At 39.5% G+C, this 24,640-nt stretch overlaps 1 protein-coding gene across 2 annotated transcripts; it reads right to left on the bottom strand.

The window, feature by feature from the left end:
- Positions 1-9: 9 nt before the first annotated feature.
- Positions 10-18,536, bottom strand: ASPA (aspartoacylase). Of its 2 annotated transcripts, none has more exons than XM_081218944.1 (6): positions 18,247-18,536; positions 14,392-14,587; positions 12,503-12,596; positions 12,235-12,342; positions 5,006-5,115; positions 10-786 (listed from the first exon to the last, which is right to left on the bottom strand). In XM_081218944.1, the coding sequence occupies exons 1-6, from the start codon at positions 18,480-18,482 to the stop codon at positions 589-591; spliced, it is 942 nt and encodes a 313-aa protein (XP_081075070.1). In that variant the 5' UTR covers positions 18,483-18,536; the 3' UTR covers positions 10-588. The 2 variants fall into 2 exon arrangements, with proteins under 2 accessions (XP_081075070.1, XP_081075071.1); XM_081218945.1 differs by having other exon boundaries at positions 595-779.
- Positions 18,537-24,640: the final 6,104 nt, after the last annotated feature.

Raw genomic sequence — 24,640 nt, 5'->3', positions numbered from 1 at the left:
AAAGGACCATTCAGAGTTTCTTGATTTATTCATAATGTCACCTTTACAATCAGCCCTCATTTCCTGTTCACATTTCGTCTTCAAAAGAGCATTTAAGAACCTACAGATAACACAACTACTGCTAAAGTTGATAGACTGGATCCTTAATACTTTATCATTAATTTGAATGTGAAAAAATTTAAAATACCGTTAGTTTCTAGTAGCATTTTTATATTACTTGAAAACATACAACATTTAATTATATGCTCAAGTTATTTTTTTTGTATATAGTATCTATTTCAATGTTAAAATTTAAATTCAAAGGCTGTTTACTAAGAATGTTAAACTATCAAAGTATAAGGTATAAAAAGCTATACAGAAATAAGAAATGTGCTTCTCTGAATAAGTTACATACATAAAGTACGATATCTATAAAAGGTATTCATTAATGTATTCACTCATTCAAGAAATTTACCTGAATGTCCATTGTGTGCAAGGCACTGGGCTAGGTGCTGTGGAAATGAATAAGGCACAGTCCTGCTCTTCAGGAGCTTATGAACTAGTAGAATTTTTCAGTGTACTCTATAACAAGTGAGCTAGAAGTGATTTCTAATGTAAAGAGGAGCGAATACTTTTCGCATTGAGTGTTAGTTTAGCTGTCTTTGCGAAAGCTTCTTTCTTTTCATAATATGCAGCCTCGTTTACAAACACTGGGTACACGGTATGGTCTCCGCCCAATGGAATAGTCTTTCCATCAAGAGTTAAAAACACAGGATCCCCAGGGTGCAATGGTTTCCAGTCTTGATCCTCTCAGGAAACAATTAGAATACATAAATTACATTAGATTTTTCACCTACTTTACAAATTGTATAATGGAAAAGAATATGAAATAGAACACATATATGTATAACTGAATCACTTTGCTGTACACCAGAAAGTAACACAACATTGTAAATCAACTAGACTTGAATAAAAAATAAATTAAAAAAAATTTTATGTCAGGCTCTAGACAACTAAAATGACAGCATTGTCTTCTTTTAAAAGAGATAGTGTAGAGGCATATGAGTTATCTGACTAAACTGAGATTGAGCAGTTAATTTTGGCAGCGGTTTTAAGAGTTCCCCTTTTTATTTTTATAACTGACACGTGATTATAGTTTGCTTCAATATCAAGTTTGCCTTGAATATTGCCACAGAGATTTATAATATCAAAAGGCAAAACTAAATGCGCATCTCCTCAGGTGCATATTCTAACTCTTGCTACTTGAAGTTAAATTCTGCTCAGCAAAATTTAGGAAATATCCATTAAGAGCCTTCTGTGTATAAGATATTCTACTGTTGGGGATAAAAAATGAGTGACGTTGTGCCTGCATGCTAGGAGGGTCTATACTGGTGGGAACTGGTGGGAGAAGGTGGGGCGTGGGCCGGGAAAACTCTAAGACGACGTGGATATTTCCCATACATGTCCCCGCATTAGGATAACAACTGAATCGTTTGAGAGGTCCCCACCAGGGTTGGGACCTGTGAGCCCTCAAACACCAGTGCTGACGCACCATAGGGACCCTAGAGCAGTTCTCCTCAAACTTTGCTGTGTATGCAAATCACATAGGGATCTGGTTGAAGTGCAGACTCTGATTCTATAGGTCTGGGTTGGGGGTTTGAGATTCTGTGTTTCTAACAGTTCCCAGCAGCAGAGCAGCATCACCTGAGAGTTTGTTAGAAAAGCAGAATTTGATTCCCCACCGCAGGCCTACTAATCAAAATCTTCATGTTAACAAATCCCCAGCGGTTCACAGGTGCAACATTTAAGTTTGAGAAGTGTTGCACCACAGCAATTTTCTGAACCCTGGCTGCACGTTACAATTACCTGGGATGTTTGAAAAATATAAATGAATAAAGGCTGGCCCCATCTCAGATACATCAAATGGGAATCTCAAGAGTGGGGCTCAGGCATCACTATTTTCTAAATTTACATACAGTAAAATCCAACCATTTTGGGGTATGATTCTATGAGTTTTGCCAAATGTATAGCACAGAGTCATATAAGCATGTAATCAAGAAGCATAATTTCACCACACACCTCCTCCAATTCCCTCATGCTACTCATTTATAATTTGCTGTTTGTATTTTTTTAAAGCCCCAGGTGATTCTACAGGACAGAGTGGCTGAGAACTACTGCTCCAGACCAGTGGTTTTCAGTCAGAGATGTGCCCCAGAACGACTGACAGGGTTTCTTCAACACCTCCCCACTGTCTGCTAGCCCCACCTGCAGAGATTCCGATGGTCAGTGCTACCCAAACCTGAGCCACATGAAAATCACCTGGTGAACCTAATTGGCTTCTTGTCTCCACCCTGATAAATTAAATCAGAATCCCTGGGCCAGAGAATGAGGATTTTTAAAAGTTCCTAAGGTGATTCACATGTGGCTGGAGTTTGAGAAGCACTGTATTAGTGCTTCTGTGATAGGCTCCAAGCATTTGGGGGTTGGAGTAGGGAACCTGGAGAATTCTAGTGAGCACGCCTGATTAAGAACCATCACTTTTAGAATAAAATCTGGACTCATAACCAGGTGCCTGCCTGAGTCTCTGGCTCCAGGGTCTCTGTTCACTCCCTACTCTCCATTGACACTGGTCTTCTTGCTGTTCCTCAAACACTCCAAGTTTGCTCCAGCCTCAGAGCCTTTGCACTTGGTTTCCACATGGCTGACTTCTCATCTTCCAGGTTCCACCTTCAATGCCCTCATCTCAGAGATGGCTCTTTCTGACCACTGCATCTAGTAGGAACCCTTTGTTAACTGCTCCTATATTATTCTGTTTATTTCTTTTATAGCACTTATTACAATTTGAAATCATGTGGTTGATGTATTATTTATTCATGGTCTGTTCTCCCCTTATTAGTATGGAAGCTCTATGAGAGACCCTATCTTGAATCTCAGGGCCCAGAACAAGCTGAGAAGTCCTTCAAATATATTTACTGAAATAATCAATCAGTCAGTCCCTCCTGTAGAATACTGAGCCGTTCCTTATTGTCTACCAAATCAAAATGATCCTTCCTGACTTTCAAGACCTACAACTAGCCCTGTTTATTACTGATCCCATTAATCTTACCTCTCTGCCTCCCCAGGATGATTTTTGTATTTTTCATGGATGTCCTTGAGGAATGTAAAACTTACATTTGTAACTATTGATACTATGTATAAAATAGATAACTAATGAGAACCTACTGTATAGCACAGGGAACTCTACTCAGTGCTCTGTGGTGACATAAATGGGAAGGAGATCCAAAAAAGAGGGAATATGTGTATACGTATAGCTGATTCACTTTGCTATACAGTAGAAACTAACACAACATTGTAAAGCAACTATACTCCAATAAAAAAAATTTTTTTAATCCTGTGTTGTAGCCGGTTGTGACATCATCACTTTGGCCTCTGTTTCTTGTATGTGCAATTTTTGTTACCTGTAGTGCTTTCCTCTTTTCTCTCCCCCAATCTTTATCTTTCTGTCCTTTAAAACACTGCCTAAGGCTCCTTCTTCAAGTTTCCACCCAGATCCCACTAAGGCACAAAGCTGGATTTGCTCCACGAGTCTGTATTTTTGGGCAGGCTACTTTATTAAGATGTAAGTCTGAATAACTATCATTAGGGTCATTAAACAGGAGTCTGGACTGGATCAGTGGTTTTCCACCCTAATTACCCATGCCAATAAGATCAGATTATCCCAGAGTGGGGGCCCGGCATTGTTTTTTTTTTTTTTTTTTTTTGCAGTACGCGGGTCTCTCACTGCTGTGGCCTCTCCCGGTGCGGAGCACAGGCTCCGGACGCGCAGGCTCAACGGCCATAGCTCACGGGCCCAGCCGCTCCGCGGCATGTGGGATCTTCCCGGACCGGGGCACGAACCTGTGTCCCCTCCATCGGCAGGCGGACTCTCAACCACTGCGCCACCAGGGAAGCTCCACTGTTATTTTTTAAAAGGCTCTCTAGGCAATGTGCATCCAGGGTTGAATGCACCAGACTAGACAATCCATTGGATCACTTCCACATTTCTGAGGTCTGAGATTGTGCATGGAGATGGATGTTTTAGCTTTTTGGAATCTTTGCTCCTCTCTGCTTTTATCTCTGCCTTTTCCAGTTTTAAACCTCCTATACATTCCTAAGAGCCTTTTCCTCCCCTTCACTATGCCATTATTGACCAAACCACACAAGGAGCAGATATTGAGGTTTTGAGGAGTCGGGAAAAGGCGGCAGAAAACATTCCAAAGAAAGAGGTTCTGATTGTTTTGCTCTAACTTATATAGTAGTGATCACAGGGAGGTGGTAGCAATGTGGTCAACTGCAAAGAACGTTCGTTCTGGATCTGTCATCAATAACTACAGGACTGGGCTTCCCTTGTGGTGCAGTGGTTGAGAGTCCGCCTGCCGATGCAGGGGACACGGGTTTGTGCCCCGGTCCGGGAAGATCCCACATGCCGCGGAGCGGCTGGGCCCGTGAGCCATGGCCGCTGGGCCTGCGCATCTGGAGCCTGTGCTCCGCACCGGGAGAGGCCACAGCAGTGAGAGGCCCGCGTACGGAAAAAAAAAAAAAAAAAAAAAAAAAAAAAATATATATATATATATATAGGACTATGGGAAGGATCTAATTTTAGAGCCTCTGTTTTCTTATATTAAAATAGATTTAATAATTCTTACCCATTGCACCTGAACAGGAATTTCACATTCTCTGACCCCCATCCCCACCTCATTATTCTGTTATAGCATCTGGTTATCTTCAAGATCACAGCTTAGACTTCAGTATATCTAGACTATAAATTCCACAAGAATATAAACCATGTTCACTGATGTACCCCCAGAGCCAGCAAAGGATTTACTCAGTAAATATTCACTGAGTGACGGTCTGAATACCTTAGACTGCAGTGTTTTTGAGAACATCAAGTGAACTAATGCATGTAAAATGCTTTATGGACTGTAAAGTTCTACTCAAAGGTAGGGCATCGTTATTTTCAACATTTAAAAGAAATAACGAATGTTACCTGCAGTTTAGGGTGGATAATAGCAGCAATTTCTCCACTTTCATTCCTGGGATAATCAACTTTCTCCATTATTTTATAGACTTCAATAGCACAGGGAGGAAATTCTTTTCCTATGGCAAAAACAGTATGTATAAATAGCAACTAACAAAATCTCCTGAAAAAAGGGAAGTTGACACTTTAAAGAAGGAAGAAGAACAACAACCAAAAACTGAAGACAGACAGTTACAGGGAGAGCACACTATTTTCTTGCTTTTAAACCATTTTATTGTGAAGTACAACACTCAGAAAGTACATAAAACATAAATATATAGTTTAATGAACTGTACAGTGATTAGCCGTGTAACCACCACCCAGGACAAGACCATTGTCTGCATACCAGCATCCCCTGCATGTCTCTTTCCCATCATAATCCCATCGCCTTCCCATTTGAGCTGTAACCACTAATTTTGGTAATGACTCACTTGCTTTACTTTATAGCTCCACCACCCATGCATGAATCCCACACAATATAGGTTTGCCTACTTCTGAATATTTTACAAATATAATCAATCAATATATGCATCTTGCGTCTCTTTTTTTTTTTTTTTTTTTTTTTTTGCGGTACGCGGGCCTCTCACTGTTGTGGCCCCTCCCCTCCCGTTGCGGAGCACAGGCTCCGGACGCGCAGGCTCAGCGGCCATGGCTCACGGGCCCAGCCGCTCCGTGGCATGTGGGATCTTCCCGGACCGGGGCACGAACCCGCGTCCCCTGCATCGGCAGGCGGACTCCCAACCACTGTGCCACCAGGGAAGCCCTGTCGTCTTTTTTTTTTTTTGCGGTTCGCGGGCCTCTCACTGTTGGGGCCCCTCCCGTTGCGGAGCACAGGCTCCGGACGCGCAGGCTCCGGACGCGCAGGCTCAGCGGCCATGGCTCACGGGCCCAGCCGCCCCGCGGCATGTGGGATCTTCCCGGACCGGGGCACAAACCGGTGTTCCCTGCATCGGCAGGCGGACTCTCAACCACTGCGCCACCAGGGAAGCCGTGTCTGTCTTCTTAAGATCAACTTCTGGGGAAGATTCATCCATATTGTGGTGTGTAGGTATTGTTCATTTTATTTGCAGTATAGTAGTCCGCTGTGAGAAAATGCCATAATTTATTTATTCTTTCTATGGTTTATAGACATCTTGCACGTTTCCAACTTGGGGCTATTAAGAAAAATGCCACAGGTTTGTACAGCTTCAGGCAGAGAGCTGCTCTGCCACCACTAACACTGAGACACTGTACAGGATCTTCTTTCTGGTGCTTGAATGTCCTAACCTAAACCTGAAAAAGCCACCCTAGAGGCACATGTCATTGGCCATAACAGCTCTTGCTCTAGTGTTATCTTATTTCATCATTGCCAGCATTACCAAAATGCTGAGTGTTGGCTCTATGACTAATGATCTCAGGTCCCAGAGGCCTTTAACTTCCTTGGCCTATGGAGTAAGTGGACAATATATTATAAAGGACTTGTACCCTTTCTATGAACAATAAGAAGTTTAGGTTTCATAATCCTGAACCAATCCAATATACCAAATAATCCAACACTCGATTTCTTATTTTCTTTGATTTCTTTGTTTCTTCTATTTATTGGATTTGTCTGTGTCCTACTGAGTTTTTCATGGTTACACTGTTCTTGAAAAATGAAACTTCCAGGCTGTCTAATAGGTTAGAGTGGCTTTTAAAAAAATTCAATTTATTTAAACTAAAAAACCCCTCATACAGTTCATCCATTTCTCCCATCCCTACCTGTTTCTGCTTTAAGGCAACCCCCAATTTGTTTTCTGTATCTATGAGCTTGGTTTTAAATTTTTATTTATTCATTTTTAGATTTGACATATAAGAGAGATCATATGGTAATTGTCTTTCTCTGCTTGACTTATTCATTCAGCATAATGTCCTTGAGGTCCATCCATGCTGTCCCAAATAGTGAGACTTCATTCTTTTTTATGGCTAAATAATATTCTATTGTATATGGATACCACAATTTCTTCATCCATTCTTCCATTGATGGACACAGGTTGTTTCCATACCTTGGCTATTGTAAATGATGCTGCAATGAACACAGAGGTGCCTATAGCTTTTCGAATTAGTGTCTTCATTTTCTTTGGATAAATACCCCAAAGTAGAATTGCTAGATCATATGGTAGTCCTATTTTTAATTTTTTTCAGAACCTCTATGCTGTTTTCCATAGTGGCTGCACCAACTTAGATTCCCACCAACAGTGCACAAGTGTTCCCTTTTCTCTACATCTTCAACAAAACTTGTTATTTCTTATTTTTTTGATAACAGCCATTCTAAAAGGTGTGAGGGGATACCTCATTATAGTTTTGATTTTAATTTCCCTGAAGATTAATGATGTAAAGCATTTTTTCATGTATCTGTCAGCCATCTGTATGTCTTCTTTGGAAAAATGTCTGTTCAGATCTTCTGCCCATTTTTAAATCACACTTTTTTTTTTTTTTTTTTTTTTTGCTGTTGAGTTGTATGAGTTCTTCACATATTTTGGATAGTACTCCCTTATCAGATATATGATTTGCAAGTATCTTCTCCCATTCAGTAGATTGTATTTTCATTTTGTTGATGGGTTCCTTTGCTGTGCAGAAGCTTTTTAATTTGACATAGCCCCACTTGTTTATTTTTGCCTTTGTTACTTCTGCTTTTGGTGTCAGATTCAAAAAATCACCAAGACCTATTTCAAGGAGCTCACTGCCTATGTTTTCTTCTATAAGTTTTATAGTTTCAATTCTTATGTTCAAGTCTTTAATCCATTTTAAGTTGATTTTTGTGTATGGTGGTTAAGATAGTGGTTGAGTTTCATTCTTTTGCATGTGGCTGTCCAATTTTCCCAACACCATTTATTGAAGAGACTGTCCTTTCCCCATTGTATATTCTTTGTTGCTTTCTTGTAAATTAAATGACCATATATACATGGGTTTATTTCTGGGCCCTCTATTCCGTCTCATTGATCTGTGTGCCTGCTTTTATGCCAATATTATATGGTTTAATTACTACAGCTTTGTAATATGGTGTGAAGTTAGGGAATGTGATGCCTCCAGCTTTGTTCCTCTTTCTAAAGATTGCTTTGGCTATTCGGGGTCTTATATGGTTCCATAAAATTTTAGTTAAGGATGTTCACAAACAACACTAAACCAAAAGATGTTCTCAAATTATTCCTACCGACACACTGTCCACAAGTACATCGAGGTAGGACAGAGGTAGAAAACAGAACTTAAAAAGCCAGTGTGGGAGAGGAGGCTAGGACTGGGAGTCATGATACCTAGGCTCTAGTCTCCTAGCTGTGTAAACTTGAACAAGACACTGAACTTCTCGAAGCTCACTTTCTTTACCTCTCAAATGACGGTTTCACATTAGTTTACCTTGGAGAACTCTTCCACCTCTGACATTCTGTGATTGCATAACTTCAGGAGGACGTTCAACTGGTTAGATGACTTCCCCACTGTGCTCCTTCTCTTAACTAAGTATGTTAAACATTTGGGTAGCTCCTGAGCAGTGAGATATTGGGATGCAGGCAGTCTGCCAATAGTGGAGTCCAACTTACAAAGACGCAGCATTAAACAACCCAATGCCCAGAAACTTGGAAAAGGAGTAGTTTACATTTATACCAGGCAAACTCTTAATAAACAAGGTGAACTTTCATCCAACGTAGAGCCCATAGTGTGCTATGGTTGCAATCCGAAGAAAAATCTTCCTCTCCCCTTGGCGTGGAAAGTGCTGCCAGGGTTGGAATGCAGATACCCCATGATTACTTCTGTATCAGTTAGCTTTTGCTGCATAACACACTATGCCAGAGCTTAGTGGCATAAAACAACAACCTTCTAATTTAGCTCATGACTCTGTGAGTTGGTTGGCCCGTTCCTCTGGTCTAGGCTGAATTGGCTGATTTCTAATTGGCTTGCTCATGCATTTGTGGTGAGATGGCAGGTCAGCAGGAGGCTGGATGATCTAAGACAGGTTTACTCTCATATCTGGCATTTGACAGGCTGTCAGCTGGAGCTGCAGGACTGTTGGCTGAGGTGTCTTCAGTTCTTAGCCTCACAAGTCTCTCATTATCCAGCAGGCTAGGGTGGACTGATTCACATAATGACAGTGCAAGGTTCCCAAGGTCAGCAAGAGAGCAAGCCCTGATGTTCAAGTTCTTTTCAAACCTCTTCTGTGGCACAAAACATGTCACATGGCCAAGCCAGATTCAGGTGGTAGGAAACCAGACTCCATCTCTTGATAGGACATGGAAGCAGGGAAGGGAAGAATTTGTGGCCATTTTTAGAATTTACCACACCTTCCAAGATGAAGATGGAAACATCAATTGTCATACCTTTAAACCAGAACGTCCATTGGGAGGAAAGGAGAAAGTGGTAGAACACAAAGGAGCATGTTTTTGCTACTTACAATCTCAGAGCTAGAAGGAGTCTTAAATGCCTAAGTTTCATCGATGCTTGAATATACTCCGTATCTTTCTGACCAAGTGGTCATCTTGCTCCTGCTTTTAAACAGCCTCACAAAGTGTGGTCTGTTCCATTGTTGGTCAGCTTCGTTAATTAGAAATTTCTTTCTTTTTTTCTTTTTTCTTTTTAATATTTATTTATTTGGCTGCGCCAGGTCTTAGTTGCAGCACACGGGATTGTTTTTTTTAGTTGAGGCATGCAGGACCTAGTTGCCTGACCAGGGATCGAACCTGGGCCCCCCCTGCATTGGGAGCGTGGAGTCTTAACCGCAGGACCTCCAGGTTAAGTCCCAGAAATTTCTGTCTTTAGGTAACACTATCCCACCGATTCTATTCTGGCCTCTGAGTCGCAGAAAACATGTCTAATTCCTTTCCAATATAACACTTCTGAAACTCTGACATAAAATTGGCCTTAAGACTTCTTTTTGCCAGTCTAAGTATCTTTGATTCTATCAGCCTCCACTCACATTGTCACATACAGGAGGATACATGTGAAGGTACTTTGTACACTGAAGCTCTGTGTGCATCTTTGGGATCATCCCTATTATGGTTTTCAAACTCGTCAACATGCTCAACTGACTCCTTGGCTAACCCTTACTTTATAGATGTTTCTCCTGAAATATGGACTTGGAATTTATTCAGAGGTCTCCAAATGTTGTGTAGCCAAGCAGCAAAGAGAGTATCACCTCCTCCATTCCGGGATTTTTTAACATGAAAGTAAAATTTTGTTCCTGATGTATTTGACCTTAAACATTTGGTTTAGATTATTGTTACATATTGTCAGAACTTTTTGGATCCACCTTTTGAACCCAGATATTTTCCTGATGGCTTCCTGTCACTTACCACTTATATAAGCATGTCACTTATGTCCTTATCCAAGTCACTAATAATAAGTTTGAGTAGCACAGAGCCAAAAATGGAGCTCTTCTATACATTTCTAGAGACTTTTCTTCAGACGGTTATGATCCTTTTGCCAGCATTGTTTGGATAATGGTGCTCTTTCCATGTTAGTTAAAAATCCATCAAACTGGAGAGTCTAAATTAATAATGGTTTTAAAATTTTGAATTGCAGAATCCTTTGGTGAAATGAAATGTTACAAGGATAAAACAGATAGAACTGCTCTGATTGAAGCAGAGGTGGGCTGGCTGTCCCAGAGCTACTAGGACAGCTACTAAATCCCTACCTGGTAGCAGGAATCTATGGATTGTGATTTGAAAACGATGTTTTTCTTTTTTTTCAGTCAGGTTTGTGGCCTTCTACCTGGGTGCATTGTTTCTTTTCTTTTCTCTTTTTTTTTTTTAACATCATAGTCTCACACTCACTATTGGAACGGTTTCTTGTGAATAAGTGATGACCTTCCCAACACCAGGTCCACTAGATGGTATAGAACCTGTCCTCAGACAAAGGTGGTAGAATGCTGATTTTCAGTTTTTTTTGGCTTTGGAGTCAAAGGATTCCCAAGCACAGAAGAAATTCCTGTGATCACAGTAGGGTGCACAAACAGGTTAAGGGATTATACTCCCCACAGTCACTGAACTGTTCACCAGCTCTGTCACTGTAATGGCCCATTCCTCAACAATAATTTCAGTTCTGCCTGTATGAATAATTATTTACATAAGATGCCTCTTTGATTTTACTTTTATTATAATTCTTAAAAATTTTAAAGTTATTTTTTAAAGAATTAATAGATTTCATTATTTTTTCTGCTGCAGTTTTAGGTTTACCAAATAAATGAGCACATAGTACACAGAGATCCATATATCCATCTCACCACCAGCCCCATCTAACTGTTTTGTAATTGCACAAATAATACATGAATACATCATTCTTCCTGAACACAATTAAAACAAAATTAACCTGGTTTTCCCCTCCTCTCCCCAGTAATTGCTGTTATCAGTTTGATATGTTTTCTTGTAGAACTGTTCCTATGTACTAACATATATATTTATGTGTATTCTAGCAAGTGTTTATTATTATTATTTTGAAGCAAATTGGTATATTGTATGTTTTGGTCTGCAACTTGCTTTCTTTCAATTAACAATGTAGTTTGAAGATCTTTCCATGCTATTTTATTTAACTAACTAACTGATGGATATTCAGGTCATTTCCATTGTTTTGCTTTACATACAATGCTGCAGTAACCACCCTGGTATGTGGCATGTAGGTGTGCATGTGTTTGTGTTTCTTTGAGATGTGGAACTGCTGGGTCATAGGATTTGTGCATATTAGAAACTGGTTACTGTAAAATTATCCTCTAAGTGTCTTTACCAATTTATACCAGCAGGGAAGGAGAGTGTCTCCTTTTCCTACACCCTTACCGACACTTAATATTATCAGATTTTAATATTTTCCCAATCTAATGGGAGAAAATGGTTTTGCATTTTAATTTGCACTTTTTGATTACTAGTGATATTGGACACCTTTTCATCTGTTTATTGGACATTTGTATTTCTTTGCTTTTAAAAATGGAGATTAATAGGAAAATGAGGATTTCATTTGGGGAGCTTTATTTGGTAGCTGCTTCTCTTGAATGTGTCTACACTGGTCATTGATGAATGGCTGAAGTGACTGAATTTTTAAAAAAGCAACTAGTGTCACAAACATGGCAAATTTAACCTAGGTTCCATTGCTATTTCAATGTTTAGTGGTTAAGTCATTATGTGTACTCCATCTCATCTTCCTTTTCTGATTTATTTACACACACAAGCTAACAATTAAAGAAACAATTTCTGCCTACTACTTACCTTCATTGAAATTATGTATAAAATCAAGAGCATGTTTAATCATTTTTCTCATTTGATCCAGAATATCAGCTCTCAGAACCCCTTGAGGTTGGGGACCAACTTCTATACCTAGGTACAGAAGCGGAGATAGTCACACTTATATAAGTATTAGAATATAAGATCGAGCATTCTCATATATCAAGATCTAGAATCTCATCATTAAAAATGATTAAAGAGTTTCATCTCAGACATATTTTGTTTAGTTGTGACAGTGGGAAATATGACTTACCAACAGGATACTTGGCTATAGAACGAGTGGTTGCATATCTGAGGGAAGGATGCTCAATAAGGTAAACATAGCAGGGTAATGGAGCCAAAGAAGTCTGAAAGGAATTTAAAACATTTTTCTTATTATGTAAAGACCATATGCCTTGTTCTCTTTGCTATTAGAGAGTCAATAATGTCTTCAATATGTCTCACTTCATCAACTAAGATTAGTAAGACAGCTTTAGGAAACACACTCTAAAATCTGATGGTATTATTAAAGCTTTGAAAGCACATAAATGAATTACATATAAAATTGGATAATACATAGCTTTCTGGATAAAATGTACATTAAACAATTCCCCAGAACCATGAACAAAGAATATGAACAAATTCTTTTTCTGAATGGTTTTGGTTATTGTTGTTGTCACCACTGGTTACACTTACTATTTAGCTTAGTACTGGTCTCTTAAAGAATTCTTTTTCTACCCCTAGGGGCCAGGTCCCTACAGATGTTGGGTAACTCCCCCTACCTCCACTTATCTGAATGAGAATTCAAGACGGCCCTCTCAGTTTTTTTTTTTTTTTTTACATCTTTATTGGAGTATAATTGCTTTACAATGGTGTGTTAGTTTCTGCTTTTTAACAAAGTGAATCAGTTATACATATACATATGTTCCCATATCTCTTCCCTCTTGAGTCTCCCTCTCTCCCACCCTCCCTATCCCACCCCTCTAGGTGGTCACAAGGCACAGAGCTGATCTCCCTGTGCTATGCGGCTGCTTCCCACTAGCTATATATTTTACATTTGGTAGTGTATATATGTCCATGCCACTCTCTCGCTTTGTCACAGCTTACCCTTCCCGCTCCCCATATCCTCAAGTCCATTCTCTAGTAGGTCTGTGTCTTTATGCTGCTTCTGTGCCTGGCAAGCAAAGTATTCAGCTCTCCCTTCAATCAGCAACAAAGAATAGCTGCATTATGATCTCTTACCAGAACTACTATTTAGTCAACGCCAAAAAATTCAAGGAAACAAAACTAATAGTTAATCTTTACTATCTGCCAGGCATTCAGCTAAGTGCATTAAATATTTTATCTCATTTAAGGCTTGTAACAGCCATATGGGGTAAGTATTGTTATTATGTCAATTTTATAAAATGAAGAAAGCAAGGTTTTGGGAGTTGAATATCTTGTTCAAAGTTAGTGAGAGAAAGCCAGGATTTGAACCCAGGCACTGGCTATATGGGTCACACTCTTTCCATTAAATCATACTAGCTCATACCAGCTCTCCGGAAGGAAGGCTATCCTTTATATAAAAATAATCATACAGGTTATTATTTGTGTTTTTGTTTGCTTGTTATTCTCTAGAAGTTTTTCTCTAGGTATAGCAATGGATTGCTGATTTTTTCCTCTTGTAGATTTTTGAGCCTTAAAATGATTAGCTATATGAAGTACTGAAAGATCAGATGTATGTTAGGGTATCTGAATCAAATGGAGACAAGGGCAGGACTAAAGAGAGCCAATCTTTTTACCATTGGTCTTTAGTCAACATTAAATGACTATTCTTTGAGCTTCCTAAAATGGTAATTGAGCCACTTCAACCATACCATTTAAAATTTTGATATTAATTTTACCACATAGCCTATGATTTGGTGGCTGTCTTGATAAAAGATTTAAAATTTTATAGACACAATGGTCCATATGTTTTATTATTTTATTCATTGCATTTATTGTTTTACTCATTTCTTCTCCTTTTCTCCCGCCTGTCACTACTACCTCTATTCTGGTGCTCCTCCCAACCCCCCATTTCCCTTGGACCCTCCCTCCTGACCCTTTTCTGCTTGTTTCACATCTATAAGTGACTTAAAGTTATGGGTCCTATGCTAACTTATAAATTAATAACATTGACATTACCTTAATATAATGAAACATCTGAATTAAAAAGTCATTCCTGGAATCTTCAAGAATAAGAGTGCACCCCATATTAGAAGTAGTGTTGTGAAGGTCAAAAATAATGTCATAGGAATCTTCACTATCTTTTGGACCAAATAAATGATTTATTTCTTGAGCCCTTCTCACTTCATATGGCAAATCCTCTGACATTTTTTTGCTGTTATTAGCAGAGAGAAAAAGATTAACAACATCTGTGGCTAAGGTAACATAAATATACAATAAGAACACAGTATATAAGAAACTAGTTGCCAAACCTTTAGTATGAAAAATCTGTGAAGGAATTGGAAATTTATTTGAAAACTTTATAATCAAAAATTTACATTTTTCCTTCCATTTGATTCCATGTAATGTTGCATTGACATGCTTGCAAATAATAGTTCATTTATGTGGCTGGTCACAAGAAGGACATTTCAGTTTATCATTTGACTTCAACCCTGAACAAAATTCTTCCATTAATTTAATCAACAGTCTCTTAGTAGTTAAGTGCACTAGGCTATAATGGAACTAGACCATCAAATGCACCTATTTTTCTTTTATTGCACTACAGCTAGTTCTAGTGCACAAAAATAGTCAAACCTAGGTGCTCACATCATCTAATTAGGGATTCTTAAGTGATGTCCAGGAACCACTAGTGGTTCAGGGTCAAGCTTTACAGAGAAGAGTCTGTAGACCCTGCAAAAATACAAAAATTTGCAGGTATATGCATACATGCATTTTCTGGGATGACGGCTGATAGTTTTTATTGAATTCTCAAATGAGTCTCTACCTGCCCCACCCCCAGTGGTTAGTATACATTTTTTTCTTAATGTACATGATAATTTAAATTTATTTTTCCTCATTAAAGCATTCAACCACATTTCTCTCTAATTCCATTTATTTCCATTCTCTGACTGTTTTTGTTAGTATCTTCAAAGGACCTACAATTTGCGCCTGGGTAATTCTTGCCTGGAAGTCAGTCAAGAAATTGGAGCAGCCATTTTTCAACTATGGGACAAAAACTGCACATCAAGGCCAGTGCAGTGGGAAGATAGGAGGAGTCTGTGGCACTGATGATATCACTGAGCCACTGTACCAGCCTGGACTGCCTACCTCTTGACTTATTACTTGTGAAAAACAAACCCTTATTTGTTTAAGCCACTGTTTTCAGATTTCTATTATATGCAACCAGACATAGTTCCTAAAGGACACATATGCACTTTGAAAGTTAATTCATGCAACAACTTCATGAATTCTCCCCCTCCCCCAACTGATTTGCTTCTCATTCTCCCCCATGTGAATAAATCACACCACAGCCACCCAGTTGCTCATGGTCAAGGCTTGAAGTCTTGAAAGATAATGGACACTTTGAGTTCTTGTGCCTGGAATCCAGATCCCACGGGAAGAGTCCCAAAGGATAAAGCTGAAGGAATAGGCAGGAACAATATCCTAGAGGGAATGACATCTGTATACTAAATTACTTAAATCTATTCTGGATAGGAGATTTTTGAAGAATTTTTAGCAGGGGAAAGACATGACAAGATTTGCATGTTAGAATGATCCCTATGGCTAGTGCCATACAGACAATACATGGTAGGGAGGGTTGGAGTAAGGCTGGATGCAGGAAGATTCTTTAGGACACTACTCTAACTACCTATTGAACAAGTAAACTAAGGCAGTAAAAATGGTGAGGAAGACTGGATTTGCAAAATACCTACAACTATTCAATATTTGAATAATTGTTTTTTTTATTAGTTTCTGCTTTATAACAAAGTGAATCAGTTATACATATACATCTGTTCCCATATCCCTTCCCTCTTGCGTCTCCCTCCCTCCCACCCTCCCTATCCCACCCTTCCAGGCGGTCACAAAGCACCAAGCTGATCTCCCTGTGCTATGCGGCTGCTTCCCACTAGCTATCTACCTTACGTTTGGTACTGTATATATGTCCATGCCTCTCTCTCTGTCACAGCTTACCCTTCCCCCTCCCCATATCCTCAAGTCCATTCTCAAGTAGGTCTGTGTCTTTATTCCTGTTTTACCCCTAGGCTCTTCATGACATTTTTTTTTCTTAAATTCCATATATACGTGTTAGCATACGGTATTTGTCTTTCTCTTTCTGACTTACTTCATTCTGTAGGACAGACTCTAGATCTATCCACCTCATTACAAATAGCTCAATTTCATTTCTTTTTATGGCTGAGTAATATTCCATTGTATATATGTGCCACATCTTCTTTATCCATTCATCCGATGATGGACACTTAGGTTGGGAGACTTTGTAACCCACTAGACGTAGGGGATGAAGAACGGGGAAGGTTCTAAGATGATTTCCATAGGTGATTTGGTGGGTAATCGTGACATCACTGAGATGACGAATAAAGGAAAAGCAGCAAAATTTGGGAGAGGGAAGATGAGAGAAGGTAATTATCTATTTCATAAGTTTCCATAACCACCCTGAGAGAGAACTGTCTAGCCTCTGATAAGTGTTAAATGCAAGAAGTAGAAAGTGAATTTAATTAAAGAGACTACTCTCATTGAAATGCATGTTATTGAGTGGTCATAATAAGAAAACTCACTCTAGTTCATCTCAGAGTTATTTGGGAAGTTAACATGCCAACTAAAAGTTATTCTTCAAGAAATCCTTACTTGTAATATGAGTTAGTTAATAGCTGTTTTAGGTGAATAGATAAACCTTAATTGTGTTGACATAACCTCAGTCATGAAGATAAAGCATTTTTGAAATTAAAATTTATGTTAGTGAGAACATGGCCTGATACGCAAGCTATGGCTAATGTATAATTGCCTCAGAAGAATTTATTCCATAAAGTGAGGCAAATTTGTATAAATGTAGTAACCATCTTTTGATCTGTGATGAGATTAACTCTTTAAACTCAAATTAGGATTTAATAGAAAATGAGTACATAAAGTGGTGCTCCATTAGTTGCTCCTGTGCATGACTTATATCTTAGCTTGTAATCTGCCAACCCATTGAAAGTAGAAACCACTTTGTACATAGCTTTGTACTCCCACAGTACCTAGCACAGTGCCCCATGAAGAGTAGGTATTTAATAATATTTTTATGTAAATTAAAGAAAGAAGTGGTAAAAAGCTTAGAAGCCTATATATCTACAGTAGTAGCTATAATGATGTAAAAAAAAGGCAAAAATAATAAGGACATACCTAGAGTGTTATGATTGCATACACTGTATGCAATGTATCATCAGCAGTAATTTAAATTCAGAAAATTCAGGTCTTAGTAATCCATTACTGAAGGTAGTACGTCTACTCCTCAGATCACAGAGTGGTCTAATGTTTTCTGATGATGGACACACTCTTTCATTAAACAAATATTAACTGAAACATTGCACTTTTCTTAACTAGAACTTTCTGCACTACCATAAACATAGTTGCAAAACACATAGTAGTAAATCACCTAGAAAGCTAACAAATATGTACCCAAGCATAGTGGCCAAGCATTCATTTAATGCAAAAGACTATTAAATCTGTTTCTTTAAAGATATGACTTAAAAATGAAAACCTTTGTTATTTGTTGTCTCAGTCTGTATAGAATACATTTAAAAACCAAATCAGTTAAGAACAGTCTGATGGTTATAAAAGTTTATAAAAGAGCACATGAACGCCCAGTTTAGAGAACTGAGTAATTCATAATGGCGTATATAACAAAAGTGAAAGTGATCTTATTCACAATAGCGACTATATGTACAAACATGAATATCAAACATATATACATGTGCTCCCACACACACTACTTTTCAGACACATCCACATACACACACATGTGCATGCGTACACACACAACACAACATATAGTCTTACCCAAGATTTTCAGGTCCAAAAACTCGATTCAGGTCACAGTCAATATATCTGGTGCACTCCTTCACTGCTCTTGGGTTGGTAATAAATGGTTTTACTTCCAGCCCTGTTCTCTGAATCTCAGTGCCGTTCTCCAGCCAGTGCTTAACTAAGAATACTCCTGTTAGTTCATTCCCATGAGTTCCTCCAAAGATAGCAACCTTTTTAATAGGATCTTCAACAGCGTGACAAGAAATCATTTTATCAAGTAGTTTTATCTGATTTCTGCAATTCAGAAGAGAGGAGATCAAAGAAAACTTAATTTTGTAAGCAAAGTTTAGAAATTTAAATCTAAATGAGACTTTAACCAAAGTGCAAAGTTAACCACGCGAGAACTTGAGTGGAGTGTACTTTAATTTTCTGTTACAAGTTCTGAGCCCTGTTTATTATAAGAACACTCCCTTATTTAGCCCTGCCCTTTACCATATTTGGATTAAAATATGCAGAGATCAACTAGAGATACAGCTGTTTAACTTCTAACTCCCTCAAATGGTCGGTAGACCTAAATGCAATAATAAATTAACATCTCACACTAATGCAAAACTTCTGTTTTCTCTTCAGCTAGAATGTCATCTAATGGTGCTTTCATGACTATTTGTAGTAGTAAAAATAGATTACACTTTTCTTATCCTCAAAAATATAAAAAATAAAGTAAAGGTCTATAGTATGCCAGTTATTATTCAATATTTATGTTTCCACTTTAACCCATTTCTTTTCTGAAACGAGTTCAGGCCCTTTTTTTATCATCTGAGGGCATTTGCATTTCATCTCCATAAACAGCCAATGGCAGATCTTCAGAGACCTCCTCTGGAACCACTATCCTTTCTTTCAGAATGCTTTTTCATGGTCAGAGATGCAAGAACCAAATCAATGATCACTGGGTCTTAAAAAGCTACTTTGAAACATGCTTTCATTTCTTTCTCATGAAGTTATTAGTAATTCTGTGTCGACTTGCTTAGGGATCTTCCTCACTTTTTGCCCAAATACTAAAGGAAAAACAACTGTTAGTAATTTTCAAGACTTTGTAATGCCTGAAAATGTCTTGGGGCATGCTATATATACGAACCAGATTATATGAGTTTATATGGACACAGCCTTACTGGCAACAGAGACTCTCCACTGGAATGTGTTACTCAAGGGGGGGGGTCTTATTAGGGGAAACTATCCAGAATACTGTACTAAGATGATTACATCCCTTTGCAGAAATGACTCTGAGCCAAATCCGATTTGATTTCATGCTCAATCATCCAGAAAGTCAAACATGTTCAAGTACTGAAAACACTATGTGCTAGTAATGGGAGATTGTTTGAAAGGAGTATGACAAGAGTAATTCGTTACAACTGCAGAGTAGTTCAATTTATAATGTTTTTCTGCATATGTTATCTCAGTTTATTCACATATCCACTTTATGAGATAGTATGGGTTAGGTATTGACATCCCCATTGCAGAGGTAGAGAAAAAAGAGGTTAAGTAACTTGGTTAAATTTCCCGAGCTTCCAGGAGAAAACTAGGCCTGAGATCTAGGTTTGCTGAATCTAAGTCCAGTGTTTTTCACAGAACAAAAGGGTGTTCCCTGTTATTTTTGGCTTTCCCCAAAGTTCTAATTTTGCTCTTTCCAAATTCACATGAACAGTCACTACAATGTACTCAGGAAACAAACAAGCTTACAAACAAACACATGATGGAAATATAAAATGTGAATGCTTCAAAATATTTAATAAACCAATACTTGTGTTCTTCCTTTAAGAGATTATAATGCAGAGATAGACAAAGCATAATAATAAAATCAAAACGTACACGTTAAAATTACTGTTCTAATTTCAGATAAAGCCCTGCAGCCTTTGATTTTTTGCCCACATCCGTGTACACTGAACACTTCATTGTAGAGATGCAGAAAACAAGCATAAATGTAAACAGATGACAGTCGTATTGTTTAGTTACTTTGGTTTTAAGAGCAGTAACTATGGTGAATTATTAACACTCGATTATGTTTCGTTTCTTTTCTGCCAATTTGTGGTTAGTTCTGTCCTTTGCCCTAGTCTCTCTGGAAATGCTGCTTCAGCTATGTACTTGCAACTGGCACAAATGACTTGCATTTCGAGGCTTGTTTTATGGAATTTTAACAGAACAGCACTCTGAAGCACATCTAACATTCATAAATAAAGTTTCCCTTACATGTCAAAATGAATAACTTTTTTAAGAGTTAATGAATTGTAGTAATTCTTTCCTATACTTACCCTGTTTATTGTGTACAGAGTTTGTCTTCTGCGGAAAGCTTTATTAGAAAAAAAGGAGAGCATTTCCTTAGAACTAGAGCAACAGAGGCTTTTCATACTCTTATACCAAGTTAACTTCCGAAAGATTTTTAACTCCCTGTTTCCCAAAGCACACTAAGTATTTGAGCCCTACAAAAAATACAAATTCTTATTAGTCTAGTTCTTTCTGAGAATTCAGAGAACTCATAGTATACAAAGTGAGACCCTTTCTAGTTGTCACTATCTCACAATTAGGTTGAATATTTAATGTTTTGAAGTACTTAAAAAAAATAAGCCTGACTTCCAGTACTATAAATGTTTTGTAGGGATGCTGGTGCCTGATTTATTAGTAAAATAATATACTTTAAAAAAAGGGAGAATAAATTTGTCATAGTCATGGCTGTCCAATTGATCAATGTCAGAAAATTTGTAGGAGACAAATTTAAGGCAGAGCTGTTTCCAAAATAGTATGATTGGGGGATAGAGAGGGTCTTATCTCCAATACGACACATAAAGCATCTCATACACAGTGTGGTTGTCCAGCAGTCATGTAATCAAACTACTCTTACTATTTTAATTTTTTATTCCCCTGTGGTCCTATAGCTGTCATCCACCAAGAATAACTTTCTAGGTGGAAATAAATAAATGATAATCAGAACAAGATAGTGATAGAACAGATAGGTTTATAAACTGCTAGCAAAGATTCCACTTCTGCAGTCCTTACAGATGTAGCTCAGGATGTTGCTCGTAGTGGGTTTAAAGTCTTTTTGTTTCAATGAGAAATCTATTTTGGGGGGTGGATGGGTGTTAACATATGTGTCTGTGTATACATATGTATATGTATACATAAGTATATATCAGGTCAAAATCTGCTTCCTTGAAGTTTTTACTCATTTTTTAAAAAACCTCCTCTCTGGAACCATGAAGACAAGTTTTTTCAGACATATTATTGTGTGAAGTCTTCTCTTTTCCAAATTAAACGAAGACCTTATTCCTTCAGACTTATTCCTTAGTTTGGCATTCAAGATCTTTTTTTTTTTTCGCGGTACGCGGGCCTCTCACTGTTACAGCCTCTCCCGCTGCGGAGCACAGGCTCCGGACGCACAGGCTCAGTGGCCATGGCTCACGGGCCCAACCGCTCCACGGCATGTGGGATCCTCCCAGACCGGGGCACGAACCCGTGTCCCCTGCATCAGCAGGTGGACTCTCAACCACTGTGCCACCAGGGAAGCCCTCAAGATCTTTTATTATCTGGTCTCAATCTACCTCTAATCCTATCTTCCAACATTCTCTTTTATTTGACCTAATCTTCAAAGAAACTACTGATAAGTCTCACGGTCTCATAGTCCTAGGACTTCACTAACAACATTCCCTTTATCTCTGGGTCCCTTTGCGACTCTTCCCTTCACCTACCCCAGTCTTCAAATGGTCAGAAGGTAGGGTAACAACAAAAAAATGGGCTTTGAACCCAGACAGAAGTAGAATTATTATTCCTGGCCTCCAGTAAGTACTCAATAAATGGCAGCTACTGTTATTAAATAAGGGCTAACATTTATTGAGCATTTACTGTGTGTCAGAACTGTTCATTTTCTCTTTTAGCATCTTCAGGGCAATTAAGTATTATTATTGCTATTTTACTGAGGAAGGAAATGTAGGTTTAGAGGGGGTAACGTGCCGGAGATCAAAGGGCCAGAGAGGGGCAGTCTAATGGCCGAGGGCCAGAGCCCAGGTCACTGCACCTTCCCTTTCCTCTCTGGGGTCCTAGGTCTCTAAGGTATGTACTCCTTCCCTTCCCTAGCTTGTGCAGCACTGGCCCTGCCTTCCTGACCACGCTTGGCCTTGTGGGACTGTCATCTAAACCCAGGCCTCAGCTTTCCCAGCCTCTTGGTGACTCCAATGCCCCGTCTGCTTGACCTCACTCAGACTCTCAGCCAGACAAAGAAAGACCCCTCTGACCTGGCTTTGAGGCCTGTGGCTTTTGAGTCATCCTATTCTAGGCACACTCTGGGGTGCCACCAGCATCTCACAAACTGACGTCTAGACCTAAGAAATGACTTCGGAGTGTGGGAACGGGGTTGGGCAACCAGCTCTGGCCTAACTTCCTGATGAAGCTGGGGCGAAGGTTGGCTGAGCAGGCCTGTCCCTCTCTGGGCAAAACTCCAAAGGGATAGAGCCATCCTTGTGCCATGTACCCAACAGTATGAGAACGCAAGGGGAGAAGCGTTCATGGTTCCGTACCAGGGAAAACGGGTGCGTGTCCTTCCCTGTTTGTCCACAAAAGGCACGACGCCACGTCGCCGACCCCCAGGGGTGGCCTCTGCGCCTGCGCCGACGCCGGCGGTGGCGCGCCGGTGGGGCCGCGCATGCGCAGAGCACGACTTCCGCGCTTTTTCGGCGCCGGGAAGGCGGCTGGTGGTTGCTGACTGGGCTGACAGGGTGACGGTTGACAGAGGCGAGGAACCTGAAGGTTAAAGTTGCGTGTCGTATGGCAGGAGGGCCAAGAAGGGAAAGAGTCTGTGTGGGCCCTAGTTACCAAACTGCCGCGATCCCTGGGTCAGGAGAGATCATTGGAAGAGAACATGAGCCCTGACTGGAGCTTGATGTTTTTTCCCCAAGAGGCGCCCAAGTAGGCCCGACGGCCTCCTTCTGAGGCAACGGTCTTTGGGGCGGGGTGTGTGCGTGTGTGCGCATTGAGCAAACTTTCTGCACATCGATGTCACCACCCGCCGTAATGTAATTAGGGTCCAGTGGGAAGCCGGAGTGGGGGGCACCTCAGGGTCCCTGCCCCCAGGGTCGGTGGTCCAGGGGAGGATGTGGCGCTTTTGTTTGCCTGAGTCTCTTGTCGTCCCCCTCAAAGCTCAGGATGTGTGTTGTGTTGGTATTTCTGGGCTGAGAAAAGGTCACGTAACCTTGTTTTGGTTCCTAGAACGGCATCAAGAATATTTTCTAAAGGGCATACTATATCCAGGTTCAAGACCAATCTGTGGAAACAAAGCAGGGGCAGCCCCTGACCTCATGTTTCCCAAGTTTTATTTCTAGAAACGATATTTGGAAATTAATATGTACCTCAGTATGATTTGCATTGTTACTCAGTGGTGTTCATGTCTATTTGTCTCATGGGGCAGAGAACTTGGGAGCAGAAATGATCTTATTTAGGTTTGAATCTTACCTTTTCATGAAATAGGCAAGTATTTATTGAATTAAATTGGGATCAAAATATAAGAGGCTAAACATGGAAAAAACTACAACAGAAATTCTGTGGTAAAAGAAAAAACAAAAAAATCTTATTTCACTTGTTTAAATTATAGAAACGGGGCCTCCCTGGTGGCGCAGTGGTTGAGAGTCCGCCTGCCGATGCAGGGGATACGGGTTCGTGCCCCGGTCTGGGAGGATCCCATATGCCGCGGAGCGGCTGGGCCCGTGAGCCATGGCCGCTGGGCCTGCGCATCCGGAGCCTGTGCTCCGCAACGGGAGAGGCCACAACAGTGATAGGCCCGCATACCGCAAAAAGAAAAAAAAAAAAAAAAAAAAATTATAGAAACGGAGTGGAAACTTATCAGTACAATTATTCTGGATATTAAGTGAGGCCTTAGTCTTTGGCATTATGTAATCCAGGGATCTCAAACTAATGGCCAAAGCAGATGATCTGCACAGTGTATTAAAAGTGAGACACAGAATACGTTCTCACATGGCTAGTTCAATTGTGTATGTTTCCTCCCTGGCCTTGTAAGTATGTTTGCCAATGTTGTAGTCCCTCTCCCTCTTTGTAGATCTGGTTCAGAATTATTCTCATTGTGGGTCCTTGATTCTGAAATAAATTATGTAGACTCTGTGAAAATCCACTTATGTTTAGGAAGCAAGATTATAGCCACACTAGTCTTATTTCAAACAGATTTGGAAAAATGGGTTATGCTGTAAATTCTTACTCAGAAAGCAAAAGTCTGGCAGAGAGTTTACATTATCAGGTTTGAAACCATAGGTTTAAACCATAATTTCAGTAATTACTAGGCTGAGAACTTGATTTTGTTGTTGATACAATACAAGGTATAAATTTATTTCTTTGAAGGTTTAGTCGAACAACTTCATGTTGTAAAGTTGGAGCA

Source organism: Mesoplodon bidens (genome assembly GCF_964165515.1).
Source record: "Mesoplodon bidens genome assembly, chromosome: 19".
NCBI lineage: Eukaryota > Metazoa > Chordata > Mammalia > Artiodactyla > Ziphiidae > Mesoplodon > Mesoplodon bidens.
Note: the sequence above shows the minus strand (reverse complement) of the source record. Positions and strands in the feature narration are given on the sequence as shown.